Source organism: Crinia signifera, chromosome 9 (genome assembly GCF_055691185.1).
Source record: "Crinia signifera chromosome 9, ASM5569118v1, whole genome shotgun sequence".
In the NCBI taxonomy this organism is placed as follows: Eukaryota; Metazoa; Chordata; class Amphibia; order Anura; family Myobatrachidae; genus Crinia; species Crinia signifera.
In genome coordinates, this window is record NC_139225.1 from 148,967,215 (window position 1) to 148,979,653 (window position 12,439).

Sequence of the window (12,439 nt, forward strand, 5' to 3'; positions counted from 1 at the left end):
ATGCCTCAGTTATACAACCTGCTCATTTCTGGAAATCAATTTTCCCACCCACACACAGGGGTCGGATACAAAATTAAACATACACATACATTTAGTATGTTAATTAAATAATTTTTTTTTTTTTGGTACTTGTGTATTATCACGGCGCCCATCGGGTCGCATCTTATACCACTAATTAAGGTATACGTTGGGACCCTATGGGCCCGATTTCAGGCTTTTAAGAGCCGACTATACAATTTTTTAATCTCGTCGCATCGTATTCCATTACAATGGCATGCGATTTCCCATAGAGTCCTATGTTAAATGCACCCCCAGACCTGATTTTTAATTGTACACCCACCCTGATGGGTAATTACCATGTGAAATACCCCCCAATGTTAACGCCACGCCGAAGCCGGTGGTACGCCTCCTCCGACCTTTTCATACCCCCACTATCCACGTCGGCGTGTTGATTTTACATAGTGTGGCGAGCACAGCGAGCCCCGCGCGGGGCCGCGGAATACGTGCCTGAAGTGTGGCGAGCGCAGCGAGCCCCGCGCGGGGCCATTGAATACGAGCCCGAACCGTGGCAAGCGCAGCGAGCCTCGCATTACTTCACATGTATTCCGCGTCCGTTCGCCACGCTTCGGGCTCGGTGGCTCGCTGCGCTCGCCACACTATATAAGATCAACTCCACGCCGACGTGGATAGTGGGGGTATGAAAAGCTCGGAGGACGCGTACTGGCGCCCCACGCGGGCTCGCTGCGCTCGCCATGCTTCGAGTTGGCGTTGATATTGGGGTGGCGTTAACAATTGGGGGGGCATTTAACATAGTAATCACCCATCAGGGTGGCTGTACAATTAAAAATCGGGTCCAATCGCGTCGCATCGCATGAGATATGATCGTATGCGATACGACCGATTTTGTGGTCATACAATGCCCTACGATGGAAATCGTGGGCGCCGTGATAATACACAAGTACCTTTTTTTTATTTATTTTCTCTCTCTCACTATATATATATATGTATGTGTTTGTATGTATGTATGTGTATATATATATATATATATATATATATATATCTAAGGATGGGGGTTGTGACCCTGTCTGCGCTGTGGGGTTAGCAGCACCTCTAAATACCTCGCTGTTAGTAGAGGTATAGGGAAAACATAGAGAGAAAAAGAAAGTGTAGAGGTGCACTGATGGCAGTTTTGCTCTCTGACTGATGAGACACACAGTACTCTCCTTGAATTTAAATCTGGTGAAGACATCAGTCGGATAGTTTGTATATCCATCCTGAATTTTTGATATCCTGCCAGCCTACACCCATTTCTAGGGTGTTTGATCCGATACTGGTACACCTACCATTCGTGATAGAACACATGTTTGATTGATACCCTGTTACCCCTGAGGAAGTCCCTATGGGACGAAACGCGTAGGATCTCTCGGAAGAAACTCGTAGAGTTTTTCAAATAAACCTGTTGGAAGTGGTTTCTCACATCAAATTTATGATGCGAACATCTGTATGAAATACATATTTTATATATTTTTTATTGTATGAAATAAAAACTTTTAATTTACTGCTTTATATGTGTGCATATATACAGTTTGGGTGAAACTGCCATCATCACCTCTACACTTTCTTTTTCTTTATATATATATATATATATATTTTTATACTGTATATGTCTAATCAATGTTTGACGTTGTTTTTATTTGTATCTAATGTTTTTAACATGTTTCCATAGAAACCGATCTGGCTGTGGGCTGATCCTTTCCGGCCCGTATTGATGATGCGCGCCTGCTCTGTCTAGCACTATGATGGAGACTACCCGGTCACGTGATGCGGAAGAGCAGGTCAGTGAGAGTGACGTGCTCCCCGCTCTGTGTTATACCGTTCGTGGTCTGATCTGTGCTGATGGCAGCAGGTGTGTGGCGGGATGCGGACGGGGGATGGTGAGTGTGTAGCCAATCGGGAGGGACAGGGGGGTGTGTTCAATGTACGTGTACTGGTATTTATTGCCTGTGTTTTATGTATGCATTTGTGTCCCTGATGACGGAGGTAACTCCGTAACGGCGTAGGACCGCTATAATAAAGGACTTTTAATTGCTGAACAAGTCTGTGAGAGTGCCGCCTCCTTCCCACTGGTTATATTGGATCCTTGTGTTCCCTGGATGGCACCGCAGCAAGCAAAATTGATTCACAAGCAGAGTGTCGGGTAAAGCTGTTTCCATATATATATATATATATATATATATATATATATATATTAGGTGATTCATTGCGCCCTACGGGCGCTCTTCACACCGTCGTAAGGGGCTGCACCCCCATAATTTGTGAATGTTTTTATTGTGAGAAATATGGTTGGAATTGTATGAAATATGCCCTGTATTGCAACTTGAGTTATAGGTGACATGTGTTAAATAGAGAGCATATAATTTGGAAGGGGGTGTGTATTGTTTAATTAAAAAGCATTTAGGTATGTGTGTGTGTGCAATAGTATAGTAGGGTGTTTTTGGGTCAGCGGCTCCCCACTGGCGGAGGTCACGACCCAGGAAAACAGGAGGCTGGGTAGTGATAGGGGTGTGTGGGCATAAGAGGGACTAAAGAGGAGGGTGGGGGACACTGTGCAGCTTCTGCCAGTGGGTGAGGGTCCAGCGTGGCAGCACAGGAGAACAGGACGGTGCCCCTGAGTCAGTGTCTCCTCCTACTGGGTGGGAGTTAGGGTGCATGAGAGCAGGAGGCTGGGCTATGAGGCATGATAGGGGTATGAGGGCAACACAGTCTCAGCGACTCCCCAGTGGTGGAAGTTACGGTTCAGGATAGCAGGAAGCTGGGTAGGGATAGGGGTGTGGGCATACGGGGGACTAAAGATGAGGGTGGGAGACACTGTGCAGCTTCTGCCAGTGGGTGAGGGTCCAGCGTGGCAGCACAGGAGAACAGGACGGTGCCCCTGAGTCAGTGTCTCCTCCTACTGGGTGGGAGTTAGGGTGCATGAGAGCAGGAGGCTGGGTGGTAAAGCATGATAGGGGAATGTGGGCAACACAGGGTGAGCGGGTCCCCACTGGCGGAAGTTACGGGGCAGGAGAACAGGAGGCAGGGCAGTGATAGAGGTGTGTGGGCATGAGGGGTAGTAAAGGTTTTTGCCTGTTGCAGAGTAGGGATGGGCATTGGTGCAGACGCCATCGATGGTTGGCATTGATGGCAATTTTGCACCCTACCATCGATAGTAGTAACATATTACTTGGATAACCATCGATTGTTGTAGCTATCGATGGTCATCCATTATATCTGACTAAATAGGCCGTGGGTCAATCAGAACTCGGTGGTGTGGGGGGGGCGGAACTATGCTCCGTGTCCCTGCACCTTAAAAAAATTTGAAACTTGATCGGTTCTCCTTTGCCATCGATGTAGGGAAACCATCTGGTCCTCCCACATCGATGGCAAAAGTATTCAACATCGTCAATAAACCATCGATGATTTGAAATCATTGGGCATCTCTAGAACTGGAGGAGGGTGGGGGACAGTATGCAGCTCCCGGCAGTGGGTGAGCGTCTCCTCCCACTGGGAGGTAGTGAGCGTGCATGAGAGCAGGAGGCTGCATAATAGTGGTATGTGGGCAAGACATTGATAAAAGTTGTGGTGCTGGTGCAGAGGACCGTGGGGACACTTCTGGCAGTGGGGGAACCTGCAGCGCGGCAGCTAGGGCCGGATTTCCCACCTAGGGGCGGCACCTGCTTGTGGCAGTACAGGATCCCCCATACTCACGGGGGTATGTGAAATGCAGGAGCGGGGTCGCGGGGGTCCGCTGGGGGGAGGGAGAATTGCCGGAAGGGGGTCAGGGCGGTCTGCAAATTGCGGAAGGGGGGGTGGTGTGGGGATCTGTGATTAGCCGGAGGGGGCGGGGGTCCGCAAATCACGGGGGGCTTGAATCGCGGGAAGGGGGGGTCCGCAAATTGCGGGAGGGGGGTTGCTGGGGTCAGTGAATTGCGGGAGGGGGGATGTGGGGGTCTGAATCGCGGGATGGGCGTGAGGGTGCCATGAATCGTGGGAGGGGGGGTGCAGTGGGGGTTTGCAGGGGTCTGCGAATCGCGGGAGGGGGGCGCGGGGGGGTCATGAATCGCAGGAGAGGGGTCCACAAATCGCGGGAGGGGGGATGCGGGGGGTGCTGTAAATCACGCGGGGGGGGGCGTGAATTGTGGGAGGGGGGTCTGCGAATCGCGGGAGGGGGTCTGCAAATCGCGGGAGGGGGGGTGTGAATCACATGAGGGGGGCGCGGGAGGTGCCGTGGGGGTCCGTGAATAGCGGGAGGGGGTCCGCAAATCGCGGGGGGTGCCGTGAATCACAGGAGGGGGTCCGCAAATCGCAGGGGGGCCTAGAATCGCGTGAGGGGGCATGAATCGCGGGAGGGGGGTTGCGGGGGCCGCAAATCGCGGGGGGTGCCATGAATCGCGGGAGGGGGCTGGGGTTCACAAATCGTGGGAGGGGGCACGGCGAATTGTGGGAGGGGGCGTGGTGAATCGCGGGAAGGGGGGGTTTCAGGGGGTGTCGTGAATCGCTGGAGGGGGGGTCGCGGGGGGCCCGGCAAATCGCGGGAGGGGGGGTCACATGAATCGCGGGAGGGGGGGTCGCAGGTGTCTGGGGGTGGTGCGGGAGTAATGGTGGATGGTGGCTGTGGAGAAATGGTGGGCATGTACTGTAGCCCTGGGTGGGCGGGGGAGGTGATGTCAAGGGGGTGGGGTGAGTAGAACACTGGTCTTTTTTTTAGGGGGGCGGGTTTGTTTATAACGCTGGGCAGGAACATTATACACATAGAACACTGTTTTTTTCCCTAGGGGGGGCGGGTTTGTGTATCCCGCTGGGCGGGAACGTTATATACACAGGGGATGTGACAGATCTGGCTAAATATATATAAGATATTTATATATATATATATATATATTTATATAGCTTTGGCTTCTTATTACTAATTCCCATTAACACTATAGTATTTTCACTGTTGTGCTGCTCTGGGCACTCTGGTGGCACTCTGACCCACAATATACAGAGAAGCCTTGACGACGGCTTGGGGGCTTACACATAAATTTCCGCAAATATATGTAACCAATATCTCTGAATTATCATGTAGTGTTCTAGACTGGTTACTCATACTGTACCATTCAGTGAGCTGGGAGAAACCATGTACTGTTACTTTCAAAAAAATTAAACATACATACAACTGCTCAAGTAGATTTGTGATTTACTTCTTGTGCTGTCCATGTGGCCTATACTATGTAGGCAAAACTATCTGCCAATTTAATGAAAGGATGGCACAGTGCCATTCGTTTAGCCCTAGAGAAAATAGAACAAGCCGTTGCGCAACATTTTGTGCAACATAAACACACTATAGCCGCTTCAAAATGATAGACATGGTACCTCCGATTGGAGGCCAAATGGATTAACAAGCTAAATACTGTCTCCCCATTTGGGTTAAATGAACAATTATCCCTTAACTGTTTCCTTTAAACAAACAGTAGCAGCCTCTTGAATAACTTGCTACAGTTGCATTAATGTAACACAACATCAGCTTAATTTGCTGAACTCATGCTGTGTTAAGTTTGGATTACCTGCCAGTGTCTTATTACTGATTGAATAATTGATTTCCTGCAGGTTTGTGTACTGATTGAATGATTGACATCCTGCATGTTTAACATAAAAAAATCAATCTATATGAATAGTTATGTGTAAATATATGTAAATATCTTTCATGTATGCTTATACCCATTGGCTTTTTCATCCCACTGTATATTGTACACTATTATTATTTGCATGTTTACTTTATTGCATCTACCTTTGAAGTCTCAATCATTGAACTAAGTACACACAGCTGATCTGTCCACCAATTATGACATCATCACCTTGCACAGCACATTTTCTTGGTCACTTGGTTTTCTGCTCTGTCTATTTAAACTTTATGCTTGTAACCTTTGCACTTGTTCCTGAAGAAGATTGAATACATCGAAACGTTGAACACATCTGGGCGTCTGGTATCCCTTATTCTCATGGCCAGTTCCACCAATAGACAGCTGCCTGTGGCGCCAGGATCTGGGGGGCACCACCAAGTCTGCCTATCAAAAAATGAAGGTTGTCTATGAGGATCCTTGTTGTACTTAATGCAGGTGGCGGCTGTGGAACTTCTAAAGCTGGCCATACACACTGCGATCCCGGCGTGCATTGTGGGCTTAAATAGCATCCATCACATCACATGCCTTGTGCATGCAATGCGATGCGATGAAAAGCCAGTACAAAAAGTATGTGCAGCACATACTTTTTGTACTGTGGATGAGGTGCCGCGGGAGCGCGCACCTCAAGCACACATCGCACCGCCGGGATTGCAGCGTGTATGGGCGGCATTAGACCTCACCTCCATACTTTCCCTTGAGGAATGCTTCCCTATTTTGTTGCCCCCTAAACCATGTACTCTGTTGTAGGTGGCAAAGGGGAGAGTGCAGGGGACTCCAGGGAAAACAGGGTTCTTGCCCACCTTCCTGGGGGTCTGGGAAGACCATCAGATTTTGTGGGGAGCCTCCCTGCCATTCTGGAATGTTAGGCAAGTATGCCTTAAGGGGTTGGAAAGTGGTTTTTGGTGGCAATATGGAGGGGGGGGCAGTAGGTTGAAGTTTTGCCTAGGGTGCTGAGAAGCCTTACACCGGCCCTGCTTTTTCTTACAGTCCATGAGTGCCGCCTGTTACAGCACCATATTCTCATCGCCAAGGAAGGCACCTGGCAATCTACTGTTCTCATTTCTTAACATGGAGTGCCAAGCAACCCACCAGATAGAATATATATATATATATATATATATATATATATATATATATATATATATATATATATATATATATATATTAGGGCGGAGTGAAAAAGCTGAAATTGAGAAATTCAAAATCGGCTAGTGTGGAAAAGTTGTTACTTGACCTGAATAAGAACGTGCAAAAGCTTTTTGATCTGAGTCAACATCTTCTGTTCTGGCAAGAGGCCTAAAGTTTCACTTTTTTGGTGAAAAAGACGAAAACTATGAAGATGCTCCGATCTAGTTACAAATATGTCAGGATGTCTTAGAGTGGTTCATTAAAATACTTTAGCTTCATAAAAGAGAGTACGAGCTTGTTTTAGTGCAAAGTGAATGACTTTGGCGGGAGAAAAAATCCCTGATAAATGACCCATTTTCATGGTTTCAAATGTGAATATGGTGTTTTCTCCGGAATGTGTTTTCTTCTTCTTTTTTTTGGAGAGGATGCTCTGTAATTGATGTGATCAAGAAAAGAAACTTGGTGCAAAAAACAGGGTATATTTTGTCTTATCAATAACAGTGGCCCTTATTCTGGTTGGTGCGGTCGAGCCGCATATGCGGCTCCGACCGCACCAGACGAATCCCCGCCTACAAGACGGATCGGCACGGCCGTCCGTACACGGACGGCTGCCGATCCGCATGAAAATGGCGGGGCGTACGCCTCCACCATGTTGGGAGCTGCCCCCTGCATTCGATGGTCGATGACCATCGAAGGCAGGGCCGCACGCTCCCCCCGCTCACGCAAGCTTAGAGCACACGGACAATCGTCCGTGTGAAAGCTTGTATTGGGGCGGGCAGCTGACATCCGGCGATGTCAGCTTTCCGCCCCCATCACTGGCGTCATAGCCTCATTACCATGCATACGCCCCGCGTTTGCATGGGAACGCCCATGAAACGCTGGGCGTATACATAGGGTAATGAGGCTATTAAGCCCCTCACACCCCTATACGCCCCCTTTGCGGCGTCTAAATTTTTTACTCGGCGAATTCCCCTGCACATGCGCAGAGTGACCTCTGCGCATGTGCAGAGTGTAAACATCGGCGGTACGGCCGCACGCGGGCCGTACCGCTCAGATCAAAATAAGGGCCTGTGTCTGGTTGTCAGATCTTGCCAATAAGAAATAACTGTTGCAGTCTGTTATTGAAAAACAGTAACTGTTCCAATAAGTATTACAAGTAACAGTGTAAACTGTTTAATGTATCATTTTAAATATCACTAAACATTAGATGTATTTGTTTATTACCTCATAATACACTTCAACATATTTAACTGTTAATATATTGGCTTATCTTTGCCATAATTATATGCCGTAATGCAGCCCATTCATGTTCTCAGCATAGGGGATGAAAACTGTTTTTCAGGCCAATTCATGTTTAAAATAAACTGCCACAAGTAAAGACAATAAACAGAAGTGTTTTAAATCCTGCACCTAAAGAACAGAGGCCCTTATTCTGGTTGAAGCGGTAACGGCCGCATGCGGCCGTTCCGCCGATGTTTTCGGTCTGCGCATGTGCAGAGGCCACTCTGCGCATGTGCAGCCGAAATCGCCGTACACGTATTTTGTCCGCCGCAAAGGGGGTGGATAGGGGCGTGAGGGGCTACGAAGCCTCATTTGCATATGCATACGCCCCGCGTTTCATGGGCGTTCCCATGCAAACGCGGGGCGTACGCATGCTAATGAGGCTATGACGCGTGGGTACAGGGCGGGCATCTGACATCGCCGGATGTCAGCTGCCCGCCCCCATACAAGATTTCACACGGACAAGTGTCCGTGTGGTCTTGTGTTGCGGGACCTGGTGGAGCGTGCGGCCCTGCATTCGATGTTCGGCGACCATCGAATGCAGGGGCTGCTCCCACCATGGAGGAGGCGTATCCCCGTCCACAATCATGCGGATCGCCACATGGCCGCGTACGGACGGCCGTGGCGATCCGTATGGAAGGCGGGGATTCGTCTGGTGCGGTCGGAGCCGCATATGCGGCTCCGGCCGCACCGATCAGAATAAGGGCCAGAGTGTAATGCATTGTTACTGACTTTACTGGAGCATTCAGTAAAGAGTTTGTTGGACATTAGAAGACACAGAGGTGCACTATTCTATTAAGGGCAAACAGAAGGGATTTACCCTGTTTTTTTTTCACCAAGTTTCTTTTCTTGATCACATCAATTACAGAGCATCCTCTCCAAAAAAAAAAAAGAAGAAAACACGTTCCGGAGAAAACACCATATTCACAATTGAAACCATGAAAATGGGTCAATTATCAGTGATTTTTTCTCCCGCCAAAGTCATTCACTTTGCACTAAGACAAGCTCGTACGCACTTTTACTAAGCTAAAGTATATTAATAAACCACTCTAAGACGTTCTGACATAATTTTAACTAGATCGGAGCATCTTCATAGTTTTCGTCATTTTCACCAAAAAAGTTAAACTTCAGGCCTCTTGCCAGAACAGAAGATGTTGACTCAGATCAAAAAGCTTTTGCACGTTTCTTATTCAGGTCAAGTCACAACTTTTCCACACTAGCTGATTTTGAATTTCTCAATTTCAGTTTCTTCACTCCGCCCTAATATATATATATATATATATATAATCCAGAATTGCTGTCAAAAGCAAGGGCCTCACTCAGAGATTTCAAAGTGCAGTAGTTTATTCAATCATGCAGGTACAATCTGACAATTGTTTCGAGCGTGGGTGCTCGTCCTCGGGGATCCCTGAGCACGAGCACCAACGCTCGAAACAATTGTCGGATTGTACCTGCATGATTGAATAAACTCCTGCACTTTGAAATCTCTGAGTGACGCCCTTGCTTCTGACAGCAATTCTGGATTCAATATTTGGGTGTATACCCTGGGAGGGCACCGGAGTAAGTAGCAGTTGGCAGTTTGGGTGTGTCGGATTCTGTATGGAATATATATATATAGCGACAAAAGGTGTGCAGCACTCCAACCACGATCATGAAGAAAATCAGCTTTATTCAACAACGTTTCAATATCACATCGATATTGTCATCAGGTGTGATATTGAAACGTTGTTGAATAAAGCTGATTTTCTTCATGATCGTGGTTGGAGTGCTGCACACCTTTTGTCGCTGTATATTGCTTCTGCAAAGTGAAGGCACCCACGCAATACTGCTATACGGAGGCAGTGCCTGGCTATTTGGATTTATATATATATATATATATATATATATATATAATACAACATAAAGATGGTATTAGAGCTAATCCCCTAGAGGTCACCATTAAATGTACAGGGTTAATGTTCTTGATTGGGAATCTGTTATGCCCAGGAATACTTTATAAACACAATCCGTCTTCTGTAGGGCGGCTGCTGCTCTCCAATGTGTTTATGTCCAGAAACACTTACAAATGGATCTACGAAGAAAGAATGAGAGAGAGAGCCTCCTAGTGTAATACGTTTCTATCAGTTTGATACCCTTCACCACATGGGAAGTCGACACCCCAAAAAGTGAAGGCGTACCGAAATTAGTGGTATCCCACCACTGTAAAGCAAGCCTGTATTCAATATCCCAGATGTAGCTGATGTAATCGGGTTTCCTCAGACTTCTGTATTGTCCACCTCGAGTACTCCCATAGTATCCCAGATTCAATTCATATGAATGATTTATTTAAAAAAAAAAAGGAAAGCAAAAAGGAGATAATAGTTTAATACAATCACATAATTTTATTACACATAAACGTGACAACACAGTTGCCCTTACAATATTAAAATAAGATAAAAAGCTTATCTGGTGTGTGCTATGCCAGCACCCTTGAGGTCAGTCACTGTCCACCAAATGTCCCTCAATGCGTTTCGTCCTCAGCAAAATTATTGCTGGACTTCTTCAGGAGTGTATCTATATATATATCCCAGCGTAAACCTGCCGCATGCACTGCTGTCCTCTCCGACATAAACCAGACGCACACACTGCTGTCCTCTCACAGTGTGTGACCCAGGTGCGTACACTACTGATCTCTCCCAGCATGACCCAGGCACATGTACTGTTGTCCTCTCCGACATGAACCAGATGCACGCACTACTGTCCTCCCTCGGTATGTGACCCAGGTGCGTACACTACTGTACTCTCCTGACGTGACCCAGGCGCATGCACTGCTGTCCTCTCCCTGTGTGTGACCCAGGTGCATGCACTGCTGTTCTCTCCTGGCATAAATCTGGTGCACCCATTTTATGATGGTCAGCATTGCAAGCTAAGCATAATGCATTTGTTATGATCGTACCTTTATGGTTTAGCTGCAAATTCCATCCAACATGAGGATAGCCTCAGTGTTTTAAGCACTAATTGACAACCACCTATTTCTGTTTCAGAGAAACCATCGGTTACAGTGTCTCTAATGCCACATGAAGACCCTGATAATGAGCAGCACATGCTGATGTGTAATGTGTTAGATTTCTTCCCATCGGAGATAACGGTGAAATGGTACCGGAATGGGCAGGAGGAGACCGCTGCAGTTCAGTCTACAGATCTCTTTCACAATGGAGATTGGACTTTCCAAATCCATGTGATCCTGGAGACAGAAATTCAGAAAGGAGACATTTACACCTGTGAGGTTCATCACGTCAGCCTGACGTCCCCATATCATGTGACCTGGAGTAAGTATTATTTTCCACTTATCAGTAAATCACGGGAAGTAAAAAATGTGAGGATATTAAGTAATTATAAAGGAAAGCGCCTCAGGAACTATTATATGTTCAACATAAATATAACAGATCAAACTACTCCTATATTTGTTCTGAAGCATAGACCGAGAATCACCAAAGGTTAATGCTTTTGGTTGTCTAATGGACCTGTAAGAAAGTGGTACATGAACCTTCTTTTAAAGGGTAGGGCAAGTAAAATGTGTTAAGATCATAATATTGGCGGCCAGGCGATGATCTTCTCCCATATGTAACTTTTGTTCTGTTTTTGGAAATATATAATTATGATTTTGAGTTATAGCAAACCAGTTGGTTTTTAATTTTGTTTTAACCCTTTGCAGTCCAAATAGTTAAATGTTTAAATTAATTGTAATTTATTTTTAATTAAAAAATGGACTACATTGAATGTTGAACGATGTTAATGTTCTTATTTTAAAATGGCTGACCACTGGATCTGCTACTAGCGCTAGGGCTGTTGAGCCTGAGTAGAGATTGGGGGCCGGGCTTTTGTGACTGCAGCATAATTTATATTTTTACTTTCTACTTTTACTTTACTTTTTCTTTTTAGTTCAGCTGACCTTTTTTCTTAGGAACATTAATAAAAGTTGTAATATTTACTTTAATTGCATTTATATATAATTGTTAGTGGGTGGTACATGTGTTTGGGATGCGGCCATGAACCCTACAGTCAATATATCCTGTATATTTCTCTGGTATATTGGTGTTGCTGGTTGTTAGACACCCAATTTGCAATGTATCTTTAACACTTGTGCCAGAAGATCTTGAATAGTCACAGCAGACATATTGGCGCTAGTACAAAAACAATGAGAAGGTTCCTATGTGGAGGCCAAGTGATATCTAAGAAGTTCTTAAGATGGAATCCTTGGTGGTAGTCTTTTAAAATCACATCCTGTGTTAAACTCCACATGAAAAAGGAAAAAGATATACAGTATTTCAGAAAGTACTTTTGAGGAT

The 12,439-nt window shown here is 46.2% G+C and overlaps 1 protein-coding gene across 1 annotated transcript in view; it reads left to right on the forward strand.

Moving 5' to 3' along the window:
- Positions 1-12,439, forward strand: part of LOC146036286 (SMH class II histocompatibility antigen, beta-1 chain) — a 96,365-nt gene that overhangs the window by 62,463 nt on the left and 21,463 nt on the right. The window contains exon 2 of the mRNA XM_083160207.1: positions 11,135-11,419. Coding sequence (XP_083016333.1) covers positions 11,161-11,419 — 259 coding nt within the window. The 5' untranslated portion in view covers positions 11,135-11,160. The remainder of the gene's footprint in view (positions 1-11,134; positions 11,420-12,439) is intronic.